Here is an 18,658-nt window from a genome sequence, read left to right as displayed (position 1 = left end):
GTTTTTTGTTATCATTTTAATATTTTACATTGGCAATGAAGAGGCTGTTCAGTTACTGTACAGTTCAATAGAAAATACACGTCACAATAGTCTTTTGTTTGTGTGTGTGTGTGTGGGGGGGGGGGCATCAAGCATTCTAAATTTAGCACATATTGATTTTATGTTAATCAGGCCAGCAGTACACTGAGATCAGTCGATGCACTACAGCGCACATCCACTGACAGCTGAAGCTGAAGAACAACAATACAGATACAAACAAAGCCTGGCATTAGGTCAACACACTTCGATCGGGTGATTATTAACAGAGCTCATGGCTAAGTGCAACAACATCTGTGGAAAACTGGTGACCCAAGGCCACAGAAGTAAAAACACCAGTTTCTGTGTTACATACAGTCGGCCACAAGATGGTAGTGCTGCACATCCTGTGCTTTATTATAGTTATGAGAAGAAATACAGCTTAGAATAATAAACAGGAGTACCTGCATACGGGCATGAGCACACGTAATAAGGATTGGATAATATATTTAGAAACTAATTACACTTATGAACAACATATAATACTAACTGCAGGTGATTATAAGATGTTTTATGTACTAAATGACATTGTATTGACATGCATTTATTAATTTTAAGCATCATTCCCAAAGTAAGAAAGGTTATAAGGCAGAAGCCTAATTGTATACAATGTTGCTGACACTCAAAAACTTTGTATCTCTGTTTTTGTTACATTATAAACAAATTTTACAGTGTATGGATCTTAAAAAATGCTGCAAAACAACTTCCATTGACCTTCAAAAACAGAAAACATATGAGAAAAAATATTTCTAATTTTGACTGTTCAAAAGAGAACTACGGTGTGAAATGGAGCTCCACACTTCATTAGTAAAATTCTGAGGGCTCTGACATTTAAAACAAGGCATCGAGAACTTTGAAAGTGCACAGGCAGTTTACTAAAATACACTGTTTTTACACATGTGGATGGTGTGTTGTAGTGGATAACTCCACCTCCTGCCAGTAAGCTACAGTGTGGGAGGCTGGGGTTTAATTCCAGGTCTGGGTGACTGAATGTTGTGTTACACCAATAAGAGTCCTTGGGCAAGACTCCTAACTGTTTTCCTATCCTACCTATTAGTTCATGCTCTTTACTCGACTCATTGTGAACTACCTCAAGGTCCTGTTTTGACAAAAGTTTTTCCTCATTAAAATGGTTCACTACTTAGTTCATTTCTCACCTGATTTCTCCTTTAATATACTATGGTAAAAATACTGAATATAAATAAAAACTGCATAAAAGACATTTCCTGTTTAAATTTCTAACTACGGACAAAATTGCTGTTTTTGTAAATGTTTTTATACAGTATATCAAAATGAAAGATAATGTTGCTTATTACAGGTCTTATTTTGATGCACAATTTGTATTAGATGATGTGAACTTTGCACTTAAAATAAATAGAAATATAAAGTCATTGTGACTATACATTGTGTCCTTAGATATGCTTTCTATGTTCCTTTACTTTGTAAATAGTATGAAAGGAATATATTTTTTCATAAAACCTTCGTGATTAATTGCACAATGTGTGTGTACGAGAAACCACCAGAGAAATTACCTTTGACCCTGTAAGTAAAAAATCATAACCCAATCTGGTTTAGTGTCTAATTTGTCCTTATCAGTAAATATGTAGCCCTGTAAAGATAAAAAATACAATGTTACCAAAACCTAAAATCTGCCAAGGCAGTAAGATGGAGGTGGGAGCTGGGTAAAGATCACAAAGCAGAGGTGTGTTCAGTACAAAAGCATTTTATTCTACACAAGGGTTTATAAAGGTAAGACATAAAGGATATTTTCATTAGATTTACAAAGTCACGAACAGCAGTCAAATAAACATTACAGCCCTTTGCTGATTCAGTGTTATCACCAAGTGATAGCACTGGCACACAGCCCACATACATAAATAAATATTGTGAATTAATAGCTTTAAATGCTTTTACTTAATTCAGCTTAGTAAAAAAAACACTGAAATGACAAAAACATAGTTAAAATTATAAACATGTAATTGTACTTTTTTTCAACTATGATTTTAATCTCAGTTGACAGATATTCATTGGTAGCTCTTTGAGCATAATTGTCAAGTGCAAAAATTCAATTGTCAATCAGTCAGTGTCTTCTTACAGATAGAAAAATGAGTGCCACTGTGTGTATGTGCGTTAGGTCTAAAGTGTAACTCAGTTAAAAGTAGCTTTTGTACGCAAGGTGAACTGAACATGGACAAGATGTTTCAGCAGAACAAAATATATACCAGTAACTGTGCAGAATGTAGCTGTTGAAGCGAAGGAAACTCAAAGCGATATCGAGCAACAGCAGAGTGGTTGATGCTCAGATCTCAGATCTCCAAGAGTTCACTTTTTCATGATGGAGGACAGTTCCAGAATCATGCTCTGAAAGAGGAAAACACTTGTTTTAAGGTTCCATTCTCTGCTTATGTGAAAATTAAAGTTAGTACAGTTACTTTTCAGTTTAGTTTGGGTGATCAAATTTATCCAAAGATTTATTCAGTAAAGATACAGGTTTTTTTTAACCTGATTTCACTTGTTAATTCAGTTGGTCAGTCTGAATCAACTGATCACCTGTGCTTCTGCTTGCCTGGAATAAAAACCTGTAGCCATACCAGCTCAACATGGGTAAGACTGGACACCACAGGTAGGAACATTAACCCCACTGTGTGAAAACGGTTCTAATATCTTAGGGGCAGAAACCTGGCCCTAGACTATATTTTGCTGTCAATCAAAAATCTCCATTGAAAATGTTCTAGGCTTAATTTTAGTCTGAAAAATAGACACTTAGTCTTACTTACATTAATCTGCATTTCGAACTTTAAAACTAGTAACCATACTGCACACATGAAATAACATAATTCTTACTAAACTGTGAAATGTGTGTAGGGCACCTTGCATAACTTTATGGTCATAAAAAAAATATAATGAACTAGTTAAGTTCCTCAAGTTAACCTCTCCTAATAAGTTTTCTTTTTTTAAAAAAGCAAGATTTCCAAATGACTGATGATAACCAAAGCCATACTGCCTTACTTACCATTGACATGCGCCGGCCAGCAGCAGGTGGTGGAGTCATGGCAGGACTTTCCCCTTGAGCTACCTGTTTGGCCTCTGATTCCGAGCCACTCTTGGACTCTGGACTGTCTGGTAGACTGGCCAGCCTGCTCTCTGACATCCCTCGAGACATGAAACTGGCTTTTCTGGCCGTAGGGTAATGGTCGCTGTCCGGAGAGTCGCTCTCCTCACTCAGATCCTTGCATGCACTAACCCGGCTTTGTTTGCGCACAGCGTTCCGGAGGGACGCTGGGATCTCTAAGCTGCTGGCTTGAAGGGATGCACGAGGCTGCTGTCCAACATTTTTCAGTGGACCGGAGCCCTTGGGTCCAGACTCTTCACTGCTGAAGGACAGGGCTCGGCCGTCCAGTGTATGGCGTCTTTCTGTGGCCCCATTCTGCCGGAGCCCCTGAATCTCAGGCTGGCTGGGGAGACGTTGTTGTTCAGACTGGTGATTAAATGCAGCTGGTGGTGCCTCACCGTTTGATGCTCCTATGGAGGGTCTAGGGGCACTAGCATTAATGAGGGGTGGATAGGGGGGCAAAGGTTCTAACTGCCCATCGGGCATCCCCATGTAGGGTGCCTGGGTTACATGCATCAGTTTCTGCGGTGAGGAATTGGTGAGTATGCATATCTGTTGCACCATGGAGTTTTTCTTTGACCTGCAAATGCTCTCATCGTCTCCACCGTACTTGCTTTCGTAGATGCTCTGCTTGATCTTCTTGACGCCTAGGTGAAAGATCTCCAAGATGTTCAAGAAGAGCGACACTCCAGCGATGACCAGCATGAAGATCATGAAGATGTTTTTCTCAGTTGGTCTGGACACGAAACAGTCCACAATGTTGGGGCAAGGGTCTCTTTCACACTTGTAAATAGGGGCCAATCCGATCCCATAGAGGGCACATTGACCTATGATAAAACCCACTTCCACCACTGACCTGGTCAAGATATGAAACACATATGTGCGCAGTAAAGAGCCTCTCAAAGGAGCTTTCCTGACCTTCTTCTGCTCCTCCAGTTTCCTAAGCTCCTTCTCGATCCTTTTGTGTTCGTCCATGATGCCTTCTGTCACCTCCAGTTCTACCTTTAGCTGGGCTTTCTTCTTGTGCCTTTCCTTTTCCAGAGCACGCAGTCGGTACAGTGCATGGCCCATGTAGACCAGGGATGGTGAGGAGACGAAGATGATCTGCAGGACCCAGTACCTGATGAGGGATATGGGAAAGGCTTGGTCATAGCAGACGTTCTTGCACCCAGGCTGCTCAGTGTTGCATACAAATTCGCTCTGTTCATCATCCCACACGTCCTCAGCGGCTACCCCGAGGATCAGCATGCGGAAGATAAAGAGGATGGTCAGCCAGATTTTACCCACGATGGTGGAGTGGACGTGAACCTCCTCCAAGATGCTTCCCAACAGGTTCCAATCTCCCATGTTGGATGTCACATAGCCTAAAGTTGTGCAAACAGGGCCACAAAAGACAAGCTTAGACACAACAACTTTCAGTGACATACACCTTGACATACAATTGGGAAAACTGGATAAAGTACTACTTTAAAAAGGGGATACAGTCTAAAACTAGGAATAATTCATGACCAGTAAACCGAACCAAAATGTACTCAATATTTTAAACTCAAACAACAGAAAGGAAAGACTTACACGTTTATGGTAGATGTCGTTCAGCACTGAGGCATCATTACAGAAGAGATAACAGTAGGCTGGCGGTACACCTCCAGTATCCTCCCCTCTTCATTAAAGAAGGTGAGCTCCTCTCTCTGGGCATAGCTTCAGTGAATGAGCTCCAGACCCACTGCACTCATACAAAGCTTCTATCGATCTATGGGCAACTGGACATGGCCCTAAGGGGCATTGCTAACACAACATGACCACTGACAGCATCAGGACACGAGGGGGAACACGATGTTGCTGACAATGCCTTCCCATCGGTAAAGGTCCATGTGTTTATAACTACCGCTACATGCATTGTAGTACATGAATAATTCAGTAAATTATGTATTGTATATTTTTTGTGCAACACGTAGATGCTCGTTTCTAGCAGTTGGGTTAGATGAATGAATATTCACTTAAGGCTGATTTGGGAGAGGCCCAGCAGAATGATCAATATGTCATGCCCGATTTCATAGTCAACTGTTTGAATGTCTATTTTTGGCTCTGTGGGTGATATAAGATAGAGGGATCCAAAAATTGGGGGTTCTTTGGATTGCTGGGTTCAAAAGATTAATAAAGTCGTAGAGGCATGGATAACTGAAATACTTCCCAAACATCAACCCAAGTCAAGAAAATGTTGGCATAGTATACTAATGCTGGATGAATGGGACAAAAAATACACCTACTGCTTAGTATCCTTTGTCAAAATGTCTTTAAAATGTTGTGAGAGTGAACAGCAACATTACAAAGCGGTAAATGCTTGACAGTGTAGGAATTGTTGCTGCACCTGTACTTACTTTTATACTGTATCTATATAGAAGGGTATAATTATTTTATTGTTTTACTGTGCTGTATTGTGTAACTGCAACTAGCTGCTAAATTTCCTTTGGGATCAATAAAGCTTCACTTTTTTTGGGAATGTGTAGCAGGGCTGCAATACAGGACTAGATGTACATTAACAAAATAAAGTTAACCAGATAAAACATGAAATATCTTAGGCTCATACTGTCAGCATTTAAAGGACAGTCAAGGAAATACAGTGCATTTATTTCATTGTTTCGATCCCAATTTTTTGGGGATATGTAGTGGTCCTTAAACAGGCATGTAAAATAAGTAACAATTTGCTATAGTGCCCTCCCTTTCCTACTTGTTGGCCTATATGACAGACCCTGATGTGCAAATGAGTTGTTATTGGAGTGAATGACGGGAGAATTCATACTGGTTTGTGAATGTTCATGTTATGTAATCAGTTGAAAATTTTCAGTATTTTCGATAAATACACTGAGATTGAGTAAAATACACAGTTACAAGAATCAGCGGATCACACTTGAAATAAATTAGCTTTATTTTAAAAAGTGAAAGAATGTCCAACAATTTACAATATATACAGTACATCTGTTTCAAATAGGAAAATGGTGTCATCAAAACTCTGCTTTATGGACAAAAATTAAATAAAAACAAAAAGTAAAAAAAAATGCAGCAGAAAGATGCCTAACGACTTACAATTTAACATATATACATGTTAATAATTTGACATACAAAAAAAAACTCTCGAGTTTGGGCAGTGGGAAACAACACTTAAGCAGGATATGTATTACTTAGAGAAACAAGTAATTAAACAAATGTCAGAATTAACAAAGAAAGGTGTGCATTTATTATAAACTACTACGAAAAGATACAGCAATGGCTACTTTTGGCCACTCATTTGTAACTTTTCAGAGAACAGTTTGCAGTGCCTAACCCTTACATTTTCCACGTCGATCTTTTCAATATTCATGTGATTTGAGATGACAAAATTCCGATAAAAAGATCAGATATGTTAAAGGAGGACCCATCACACGTCAGAACTTTACGTTGACATGGTTCATAGCGATATCCCCTCAATAATGAAAACTGGATGCTGCAACACACTCAATTTATATCACAAAATATATGAAGACTTGAGTGACACAGGTGTACGATCTGTCACCACATAGTGAGCTGTGGTGACCTCATTCATGCGTCTCTTTGCCAAACTCTCTGAGGTAGATCTTACAAGGCAAAATTAACTCCAGTGCATATATTCAGGAAACTATCAAGTCAGCGTAGCGTAGGTCGACCCATTCTCAAAGAACCATTCGCTGTTTTACTCATCTGTATGAAGAAAGATGGTTGATTTACTACTTGCCCAAAATGCGGTCAAGTGCACCTTTCTGTGCAATGTCAACCAGTGAAAATCAGAGGATCACCTGCACTGTAACACACCTAATAAACATGGTCTTATCTGACTTGGGGCACATCTGGTCTAGCCAAAGTGAAGTAAGGCAAATCAGAAATATAAGATTACATCTTTAGCTAGATAGAGAATCATCTATATTAAAAAATAACCTGTAGATAGGTATGATGGGCAGTACATGTTTGTATCTGGTGATAGAATATATAGTGAAACTCCACCCCAGTGAGATGTCAGTGGGGTCAGACATTCCCTTTACTTGAGAAAATGCTTGGTATTTTTGATGTTTTCAGGCAACACATTCCATTTTGTCTGAAGAGTCGGCAATATTTCCCAACAAGAGCACTTGACTACTCCACACATCTGTGTTCAGCTTCTATTGCCATGTGTCCTTGCATGGCTCAAGGATTAACAAGCAGGTTAACTGAGCCAGAAACCAAATTTGCTCAGTTTTCCATCTTCTCTTTCTTCTTAAACAGTTTCATGAGCTGAGAGAATCGCTCTTCAATCTGTAAAAAGGAAATAACAGGTAGGTTACAAGAGAACTTTCCAAACATTATAAGCAATATTATAATTTTCTGTTCACATAACCTTAACGTAACCTCCTCGGACATAAAGAATTGTGTGTGCTTTTAAAAAAGAATTACCTGTGCTGGTGACTTTTTTAACTTGCTTGAAAGTGCAGCAAACGTCTTTGAGGAAGCTCCTTTCACCTTGAGATTAACAAGAATGTCTCGATCTTCCTCCCTTTATTAAAAAAAAGAAATAATTAAAATGTATTACATTACTGAGTTAGGAGAATTCCCAAAGACAATTCGGAACATAGTATTGGTTTTATTGGGCTACAAAAGAGTAAACGAACCTGGTCCATGTCACCACCACTTCTCCTTTTTTCTTGATAACATTCTTGGCTGAAAGACTAGGAGATAGCTGAGGGGACTTGTTTTGCTTCTTCGATGGAGTTTTCTCGCCTCTCTCCTTGGATGACTTTGACCTCTTCTTGTGCCTTGGTTTTGATGCTTCATGTTTCTCTTGATGCTTCTCTGATCTGGATCGTTTTGCCTTTGGCCCAGAATGATGTTTCCTTCGTTTTCTAGAGGTCTTCTCATTTGTGTCTTCATTCTCAAGGGCACCATCTTCCTTGCTGGAGACAGCAGTGATACCAGTAGCAGCTGGAGAATGTGAGGCATCTGCAGCAGCAGAATCAGCATCAGCATCAGCATGCGCAGCTGGGCTCACAGAGTTTGTAAGTAACGTATCAGGAGTTTCTTCATGAAAAACATATGCACCTTCAGAAGTCATGTCCGTGTTTGACATTTGAGATTCTGGTGTTTGATTTGAGGTACCTGGTGCAGTCAAGACACAGCCATTATCCAGGGGTGCATGTGAGATGGGAGAAGTCTTGTCCTCCTGAAATACTGAAACATTTTCTACTGCTGATCTTGCTTTTTCCAGCTCCGGTCTGGACTCATCATGTGCTACAGGGGATGTATGCCTAATTCGCACAATAAAGTGATCATTGGACCTCTCCATAACCTCTGCTTGCATGGGCAAGTTTGGTTTAAACTGGAATGATGCTGGATATGTGCCCTGCCATGTCCCACAGGTGCTTGACTCACCGGAACTGGAATTGTCTGTATCAAGAGACAAGTGAATGTCTTGTACGGTGGCATCTTCCCCATCAAGTAGAGCATCCTCGCTGAAATGAGCACTAATGACGCTGCTTGGGGTAGATAGTGGCTGTCCACTAGTTGGGTGCAAAAAACTCAAGTGGCCATCAGACTTCAATGGAGACGGAATGGTGAGAGAAACGGCCAAATCTTCAGCCAAAATGGAGAAGGACTGCTGGGAGCTCAGACCAGGAGCAGCTTGATTTGGAAGAGTGTTAGACGGGACTTCTAACAAACAACTTTCGTCAAAGAGCGCTGGGTTTAAAGGCATGTGGATTTTGCTGTTCGGGGAAGCCAGCTTGTAAGGAGAAATTGAGGTCCATGCTGTGATGAGTTTTGATGGGGTAATCATTTTGCTGGGCGTCACAAGCCCAATGACACTGTCTCCACTGGGACCTTCTTTTCTTGGAGTGTTGAGTGGCCAGCTTTGATTCTCCCCTGCAGAGACACCAGTCTCTAGCAGATCAGAGCCTTGCAGAAGACATCTAAATATATCTCCCATTTGAGAATCAGTGACCAAATTAAAGGTTAAACTGGAGGCTTGCTGCTCTGTAAGAATTTCAAAGTCTGTTTTGTCTTGTGTGTTTCCAGTATGAGAGAGACGGCGGGCAAAGGTGGAGGGTGTTTTCATCTCAGGTGCAGGAAAACTTTCTTGCAAAGGTTTTTCAAAAGAGAAAATGGCTGGAAGCTGGTTTGAGGTCCGTGCCTCAGATGGCTGAGCCTCTTCTTCCATTGTCGCCTTTATGTTTTTGCCTCTGCTGCCAAGACCTCGAAAAGTGTTTGGCAAGATGGGCACTGGAGTAATCCTCTTGACCTCAGCTGTGCCAGATTTATTTGGTCTGTACTCAGCTGCGCTCAAGGGTTTTTTAGCCTGCACTTTACAAACGTCATCAATCGAATCTGCTTTCAGCCCAGGGTTTGAAGGCTTACCTTCCGTAGAACGTATACTCTTGGGAAGTCCAGGTCCAACTTTAAGTGCAGCCTTTATCTCTTTAAACAGAAAATCAAACTGACCATCCACAAAGTTCCACAGCTTTTGCTTTAGGTCGTCAGCTCGTTGCTCAAAGATGCGATTCACAATGCCATTGCTAGAAACCTTGCTCATAACAGAAGCGATGATCTTATTAAGTCTAGATTTGATTTCATTACCTTGAGAACAAAACTTATGAAAGTTAACACCATCAACAAATTCAGAGAAAGAGGCTACAGACATGTCAACGATGCAGCAAAAAGCTGACTTGGTGACATTTTTGTGAAGTTTCATGTACTTTCTCCTCAACTCACTTCGAATGAACAAAAACATGTTCATAAATTCAGCAGTTGTCGAAATGTTTGCTTTGGGTGGAACGGTAATTGTTTTGAAGCGCCTCTTGTTCAGAGTAGGACTCTCTTTAGAACTGTCAGTTGAACTGTCTTTTTCACGTGTTGGAGTACCGGCAGGTTTCTTTCTGTTTTCAAGCATTGTTGGCATGGGACTAGCCTGACTTCCTAAAGCTGGCTTTGTTGCAGAACTCTCATCATCACTCTTGCTGCTTATCTCTCCTTCTTCCAGTTCCTCCTCAGTTGCTGTAGATGATAGCACCTCTTGATCTTTCACCACACTGGGCATGACAGGCAAATCAGGTCTCTTATTCTCTTTGTTCATGTCCCTTTTGATTGCTTCTTTATTGGTCACAATGGCGGTGGTAGAGAAATCTTTAAAGCAAACAAACAAATACATATTATTAAGACTTGGAATTATGTGCTACTTATGTGATACAGGAAAAAAAACATTTGAAAAACACGTAGCAATTAAATGTTTGCATATCATGTAGTTTTAAATAATTGGTAATAAACGTATGTCGCTTATATATTAACATTTGAAGCACATGTAAGAATTCAATGTTTAGGTATAATGTAAGGTCCAATTAAGGGTAATAAATGTACATCACCTAAACGTTGACAGGGCAAAAGACATAAGACAGGAACTAATATGTTACATCCCATTGAGGGACTTGAGGTGTATATCTGTGGCCTCTGGCACTGAATGTGGATGTGGTTTCTGTGAATATGTGTTTTATTCCCATAGACAATTCTAGCCAGATGTTGCCGCAGCAAATACTGACCTCTACCAAGGCTCTTCACATGGGTCTCCTTTCCCAGACTATGTGCTTGGACTTTCTTGACCTGGCGAACTGGACTTGTGAGAGGGCTTATGACATCAGGAATGACTTTAATGCTGCTCAGGGTAAGCATCATAGAATCCTCATCTTGGGGCACCACTACAGAAGTCGAAGGCTTGGAGGCCTGCAGGTCGTCCTCGGTGGAATCAGGTTCAGAGGAACCCGTTTGCTCGGGTGGCGTATCACTTACAGTGCCACTAGTTTCAACTGGCTCAGTTGTTGTCTCTTCTGATGGTCTTGGACCTGAATCGAGTCTCTCAGGACATTTGGTGTTTTCTACATCTGAACCAGAGGGCTGTGGTTGAGAACTGGCCAGTTTGTCCTGAAAATGAACATCTACACTGACAGTACTAGAAACTAATTCCAAAGACAATGAAGTCTCTGCATTAGAACAAGTCTCAAAAGCAGCATGCACTTTGGTAGAAGTTGATACCTCCTCCTGAAAAGCATCACTTGGAACAGTTGGTGGGGCTTGAGGCTCTGGTTGATTTTTTGTTTGGCCTTCATCGATACAATTTACTCTACTCTTTTCTTTAGGTTTTTTCATCAGAGACGTCTGAAGATCTTGCTCCTTGCATAGAACTTTAACTGTAGGAAACTGAACATTAACTGGTACAGATCCATTAGTGGACATAGGTTCATATGGCACACACTGGGAGTTTTCAATATGTTTCCCAGGAACATTACTAGCAGAGACCCCTGAATCATCAGTAACTGTAGCAGACTTCTTTTCACAATTTTGTGGTTCTGTAACTGTACAACTTTTCTCAAATTGACCTGTAGAGCCTTCACTGATTTCTTTACTACCTTCACTGATTTGTTCCTTCAGTTTGTTGCCTTGAATGTCCATTTTTGGTTCTACAGTTTTAGAAACTATATCCAGATCCTGATTTGGCTGAATGTCAAAATTACTTGGCCCAAGGTGCACATTTTCGCTTGTTGCAGGTGTTGAGTCAACATTCATAGCCTCTATTGAGTCTTGGCTTTTTTCTGCTTCATCAATAACACAGAATTCCTCTCCGAATTCAAACAAATCTCTTTCCTCAGCTGAGTTGTCTGGCACAGCATTTGTAAGAGGTTTACAAATAGGTTCACTAGTTTCAGCAGGCTGGTTCTGCTTTTTCACTGGTGAGAGTGTGAGGTTTAGAGTTTCCATGAAAGTTAATTTTCTCTTTGGACTACTTTCCTCTGCCATGTTAGACAGGTCACAGGTACTGGTTACCTTCAAAAAGGACTGGTCTTTCACATTTGCAAGACAATTTGACTGAACGATACCACCATTATTTATTCTGGATCTCTCAGGAGAGGTACACTTTGTGGCATCCATAGCAGGAACAGCGGTTGATGATTTTCTGTCTTGAACAGTACTTTGTTTTTCTTTATCAACCCTCCTCCGTTCTTTTCTACAATCTATATCTGAACGTTTGTCTTTAACACTGCTGCGCTTGTCAGAGCTTGCATGACTGTCACGACGAGAGGCTTTACCATGTCTAGAATCATCACAACTGCTGGATGCTTTGCTTCCAGATACTTGCTCTTCAGTTCTACTAGAAGTTCTCCGATTATTGGCATCCTCAACAAGATCTTTTCGTCGAGAACGATCACTGTCATAATCCCCGCGTTTCGAAATGGATGTACCTTGTCTACTGCTTCGGACATCACTTCGGCATCCATCCCTCCCATCCTTGACATGTTTCTCAACTTTATTAGTTTCCTCTTTTGCACTGCCTCCGTCACTTGCTTTTGTACTCCTTCGCTCGTGGTCTTTGATAGTTTCTGACCTAGTGCTTCTTCTTTCTCCTCGACTGCTGCTGCTACTACTACTACTTCCCTGCTGTCTATTTCTCTCCTCATTTTCTCGTGTCTTCTTTTGCTCATACTCTTTGCTGCTGTCGCTTCTGGTGTGCCTCCTTTCTGAACTGCTAACATTTTCTTGCCTCCTCTCCTCTTTTCTGTGATGCTCTCTGGACTCTCCTTTCTCCGTCTTCTTGTCCAGAGAAGCAGCTGGCTTCCCAGAGCAGCTCTTATCGCTTACAGAATGTGTGCCACTTCTACTTCGTCTGTCATCTCCTTGATTACGCTTAACTTCTTGTCTATGACCTTGTGCCTGCATGTCTGCAGACCCCATAGGTGGTTCTCTGGAGGTTTGTGAGTGGAGAGGAGGTGGGGAGATGTGCTGAGGTGGAGAGAAAGGACTCTTTGAACGGACAGACTTTCTAAGCATGGCGGGATCCACATGCTGCTGATGCTGGCTTTTGCTAGATGTGCTCTTCAGTTTTGTTGAGTCCCTCTGTGGCCTCTCAGATTTGTTTTCATTGCATTGTGATTTTTCTGTGATGTCCTTCTCTTTCGAGCTACATTCCATACTTGGCATATTTGGCGATTTTGCAAGGCATTCTTGACCTCGTACCAAGCTTTCCAGCTCTCTTTCAACCGTTTCATAAAGTTTCTGGCTTGCATTAACTCTACTATGAGATTTCACAACCTCACTATTAGAGGATAGATTTTCTTGTTCTTTTCTGTTGATTGCTTCATCGGGCGTCACACGTTGGAGACCTTGCACCTTTTCACCAGCATCTTTACAATCTTGTTCGCTTCTGGTGTATCGTTGGTGCACTGTAGAGGATGATGGTGAAGAATTTGTCTGCGTTTCTAGACGAGCAGAATGATTGGATGGTCTGCTTCTATCCACAGACCCTGGAACTCCGCAACTTCCGCTGGAATTTTTTATCTGGCTCCGTAAACAGTGTTCTTGGCCTCTTTCTCCTCGAGAAGGATAAAATTTACCCTGACCAGGTCTGCATTGATGAAAACAAAACAAAAAAAAAAAAAACACATATTTAGAAAATTACGTGACACAGAAGAGATATGTTTAAATATGCTGTATTGTGTTGCGTGTAATTTACAAATAAATAATGAAAAAAGCATGTATTTACCGGCTGGATAGTTTGCTTATTTCCTCTTCCTTCCTAACAATCTCCATTCTTGCAGTCTTGATAAGTGCACATATGTTTTTCTTTAGGAGAACATTCTCCTTGTGTAAGCATGAGTTCTGTAACAAAAAAAAACACTTGTCTCACAATTGTCTAAAATGACTTAAATATAGATTGCAAAAAAGAAGAAAACTTAACATAAAAAGCACACACCTTGGTCTGCATCTCCTGCAACTTTGAAAGTAATTCCTGTACCTGGCTTTGAGCAGCATTAAATTTAGTTTTCAACTGTAAAAAAAAAAAAAAAAAATTGTTTAAGTAAAAGAATATCAATAATAAAATCTTCTTTTTAAATTAACAATATAAATATTAGTTATTGTTATTTAATAACAATTGTTATTTCAGTGTTACAACTTTAACACTTTTAAACTATAAAACTGTTAATGTTTTTGCTAAGGAAAGTATAGTGAACGCTAAAAACCTCATTGTATGTTGTGTCTTTCTCCTCCTGCTCTTTTGTGATGAGCTCCTCATACAAATCCATAGAATCCTTCAGCCTTTGCGGGGACAGTAAAGTGCTGCCTTCACCTAGAGAAAAACAAAGCAATCATGATGAACAGGAACACGACAACAGAGAAAATAATGTGGGTAATTTGTCATATACACGAGGAGGATACCCATGTCTACACAAACATTTCTATTCCATTGCAGTAAACACCACCAATACAGGGTAAACCTGACACTCACCGTTGCCTCCATCACCTTTAGGACTGTCATCTAGTCCTGAGTAAATATCCACAGAGTCTTCATCATGAATCAGCGCAGAGTCTGAAATGCACATATTTCATCAAAGAAAGAACAGAGAAGGGTGAACATTTAGCTTTTGAGCTTATCCTCTGTACATTGTAATTGCATAATAACCCAGTGTCATCATCAGAATGAATCAAAGGAAGAGCAAATCATTTACATCAAAATCATTGACACTGATAAGCCATCTTACCATAACACCCCTGGCCAAGATCACCATAAAGCTCATCCATAGCACTCTCCTCCATGCTTTCTGTCAGTCACGAGATGCAAACCATTGCTGAACTTGGCTGAAAGTAAGACACAAGACATTAGTGTGGTTCCATTGCAGCCTTAATTAGAAAACACTGAGCACAGGTCTGTAACGACAACTAATCTGTCCCAGAAATTACTGCAACAACAATAAATGTTGTAATTTCACAACCATTTTTTTTTCTTACAAGTCGAGATTTAACAGTTACCAAAGCTGCCTACCTACAGTACTGTCATGTAGGGGTGGGCGATAAGGTCCTAAAATAATGTCACGATATTTCATGATATTTTCGATACTCAAAACACTGAATAATAAAAAAAAAGATTTCAAGAACACTACTGTAACAAAATGAAAATAAAATTTGAATATTGCATACAATATGATATGGCACACCCCTAACTAAGATACTAATACAACAAAAGACTTACTAAGATTTATAACAGAAGTCAATGATCCAGAATGTCATGATACTAATAATGCACTGCAAATATCTCCATATGGTCAAGACTGAAGTAAAATAAATGATAAATGACAGATATAACCTGACTTTAATAGATATATAATGGAAAATGAGAATTTTTCTTTTGCTAAAAACAGTTTAATAAAATAAAAACAGGAAAAAAAGTTGTACCCTGGTGTGATAATTAGGGGCGGGTGATATGGCACGATATTACAGTACATACTATGGTTCTATTAAAAATGTTGGAGATATTATTGCGTACAATGTGATATGGCACACCCCTAATGTCAAGCTCTATAAACAAATGGCTATTTATTTCATTTTTCTCTTAAAATAGCTTTTCATAGAAAATAACAAAATCTGATATTATGTGTTCATTTGTGTTCACTAAAGTGCATTTTAGTAGAGGGCATGTTTTTTTAGCAATAAGTGGTATATGTCTAAATGTTGTTATTACAGTCACTTAAGGCACATAGGTGCCTAACTAGGTACGATTATTTGGAACAGTCCTAAAATGGTTCAGATTTTGGGATTATTTCTTTCTTTGCAGATATAAATCTGAAAGGATAACCAGTCTTTGATATAGAATCCCTCAGGGTTCAAGTCTTGGACTACTTCTGTTCCAATTTATATTTTCTTTCACTAAGCCAAATCCTACAAAACAATAATACTGTTTATCATATCACTTAAATAACATCTAGATGTATGAATCTTGTACATTTACTGAATGATTACTGTACAAACAATTTTTTGTGTCAATGTCAACAACAAATAGGCAACAGCAAAATAATAAAACAGAAATTGCAGCATTTGGGATCTAAATGCTAAACAGACCAAGTCTAAACCATCTGCCCAATGTACCTATTCAGCAGAACAGCCTTTCACCTTAAAACTGACTGAATCCAATGTTTAATCTGAGAAACTTCTGCATGCTGTTATTATTTTCAGTAAGATTCATTCCTGAGGCACTGTTTGAACTAGACTTGCGAAAGGAGAGCACTGAAGAGATGCATCTGATTCAATAACTGCTGAACCAAATGATCAGAGCCATCACTCAGGTTCTAAAATGACTACTCTTGTTTTCAGTGAGCAGGACAGATTTTTAAATGCTGCAACTAGTCTACAAAATCACACAAAAAAGCTACTTCTAGCCTATAGTCAACAAACCTGTGAAATAAACTCTCAAAAACCGGCCTTAAATGTAGAGCTGCAACAATAAGTCAATATAAATCAACAATGTTGATTATTTAAATTTGTCGACTGCAAATTTAACTGTCAACTACTCTTTAATTTATAGCAGTACTCCACTACAGAACGTGCTGGGGACAAAATCATTGAGAGATAGGTAAATGGCTCACTCACACAGTTTACACTCAACTTAGTCTGTTTCTCCAAAAGTGTCCAAACACAACAGTAAACATTACATATTTAATTACTAAATTTCAGAACTTTCCACGTTTAACCAACATCTTTTAACTTTATGTTCAGCTGTTTCTATCATTTTAGAGGTGAAAGACATGGCAGAAATAAACGTTGATTAGTCGAAAAAATTAATCAGATTAGTCAACCACCAAAATAGTCATTAGCTGCAGCCTTACTCAAATACATCTGCTCTTAAAATCCAGTTTAAAAACAAAAACCAACAACTAAGCCCCAGAACATGCGCTTTGTCTTTCTGGTTTCCACTTTTAAGATAGCTGCTTTGCTTTGCTTATTGTCATGTCAGGTAGTCTCTGAATGACTGCTGTGTGAGCTACACAAATAAATATGCTGTTTTAAAAGTACAGTTTCTTGAACCCTAGTTCTTCTCATTTTCTCTTAACTTAGTTAATTTTGCTCCTATATTATTATAATCCAAAACATCTCTTATAAAAGTATCTTACCTAACCTACATTAGCTATAGTTAACCTAGCGAAGTTTAACTGTAAAGTTACCTCATATCTAAACTCTTCAGACACAGCGGAGAAACTGATCCTGACTATAAGATTGTTAAACTGATAAATAAACAGTCATCTTGTGTGAAGTTATGATCTCTGACGCTGTGCAGTTAGTTAAGCTAACGCTAAGTGTCTTTGGTTGTTTAGGGAGACGCTACAATAACAGAAGCCCGGGACCCGGCTGGGCTGGATGTGTAGAAGTGGTATCGTTAGTCTCTGTAAACAGTAAAAATCAGGAGCCCCGTGCTGCAGAGATAATAATAATAGAGAGTTTTAAGAGAGTTAAAAAAAAGAGAGAAACGGATTACAGAGCGAGAAACAGCTTTAACGGTGTCAGCGGTGGATCTTACCCGCAGCTCATTCCTCCAGCAGCCGCGTACAGTGTCCGTTAGCCCTCGATACAAAAGCTAGCTTTAGCGGGCTAACTGCGGCCACGGCCCCGATCGGAGATCCCCCGAGCGTAAAGCCGCGCAACGCCGAGACCGAGTCCTCCGCCGAGCCGGACTGTGTGCTCAGACCGCGGGCCGACCGCCTCCCCGAGCCGCCGTGTGTTCACCGCTCTCCGCCGTTTTACGGGGTTTTCAGGTCCTCAGGTCCTCCACTCTGCCCGGTAGCAACACAGTCGCGCGCCAACCGAACTGCCCTGCAAAACAGGAAGTGACGACATTTTCCCGCGAACCTCGCTTCTCCTAAAACAAAAATAAAAAAATCAGTTCCGAAACGATAAAAAAAAATTAATAATAACCATAAATTCTCTATTACTCTACTTATAAAACAGCGAGATAAATGTAACTGTAACTGAGCTGAAGTCACGTGATCCTTATTTATTTTTATTATTTTGTAACAGACGCGTTGAGGTGCTCCAGACTGGAACGCTCAGTGTACCAGCAGATGTAGCCCAGTGAACACCTGTTCTCATAGACTTCTCATTTACATACATGTGCTAAAGTCTTTGACATGAAATGATACAAGAATATTATTTATCAAAGCCAACTGTTACCCATTTTTTTTTGGACAAAAAAATTGTGTATATTTACAGCACAAGTCAAAAGTGTGCAAACTTTATTTTTTTCCTACACTGTAGCTTAATATAAAATATATCAAAACAATTTATAAACACATATTGAATTATGTAGTAAATAAAAAAGTGACTTAACCCAACTGAGCATGAAGGAAAAGCATTGTTCAGCACCTCCAGGAACTCCTTCAATAAGCCACTAAGAAAAAAACTAAGTGAGCAGAGTCATCAAAGCTAAATGTGGTAATTAGAAGAATCTAAAGTATTAAGTATATTCATCAATATTCATCATAATCAAAAGTTTTAGAAGACCCCTATTTTAGTTGTCCAGTAGCATTGCTGTAGAGCCTCCAATCCCAGCTGGCTACCAACAGCAAAAGACATTACATTCAGGATGAATATTGGCATTGGTGTCAAATGACAAACATTTTACGTCAG

General features: G+C 39.6%; 2 protein-coding genes across 2 annotated transcripts; both read right to left on the bottom strand.

Moving 5' to 3' along the window:
• Nucleotides 1–1,782: 1,782 nt before the first annotated feature.
• Nucleotides 1,783–4,892, bottom strand: gja10b (gap junction protein alpha 10 b). Its single transcript, XM_007254914.4, has 3 exons — nt 4,760–4,892; nt 3,089–4,551; nt 1,783–2,436 (listed from the first exon to the last, which is right to left on the bottom strand). Exons 2-3 carry the CDS (start codon nt 4,532–4,534, stop codon nt 2,398–2,400), a joined length of 1,485 nt encoding a protein of 494 aa, XP_007254976.3. The 5' UTR covers nt 4,535–4,551; nt 4,760–4,892; the 3' UTR covers nt 1,783–2,397.
• A 1,203-nt stretch (nt 4,893–6,095) lies between these two features.
• On the bottom strand, nt 6,096–17,871 carry casp8ap2 (caspase 8 associated protein 2). Its single transcript, XM_007254912.3, has 10 exons — nt 17,553–17,871; nt 14,746–14,842; nt 14,493–14,573; nt 14,227–14,333; nt 13,959–14,033; nt 13,749–13,864; nt 10,756–13,610; nt 7,843–10,345; nt 7,628–7,727; nt 6,096–7,489 (listed from the first exon to the last, which is right to left on the bottom strand). The coding sequence occupies exons 2-10, from the start codon at nt 14,798–14,800 to the stop codon at nt 7,427–7,429; spliced, it is 5,955 nt and encodes a 1,984-aa protein (XP_007254974.3). The 5' UTR covers nt 14,801–14,842; nt 17,553–17,871; the 3' UTR covers nt 6,096–7,426.
• Between the last annotated feature and the right edge of the window lie 787 nt (nt 17,872–18,658).

This window comes from Astyanax mexicanus, chromosome 1, assembly GCF_023375975.1.
Source record: "Astyanax mexicanus isolate ESR-SI-001 chromosome 1, AstMex3_surface, whole genome shotgun sequence".
NCBI classification, from domain to species: Eukaryota; Metazoa; Chordata; class Actinopteri; order Characiformes; family Acestrorhamphidae; genus Astyanax; species Astyanax mexicanus.
Note: the sequence above shows the minus strand (reverse complement) of the source record. Positions and strands in the feature narration are given on the sequence as shown.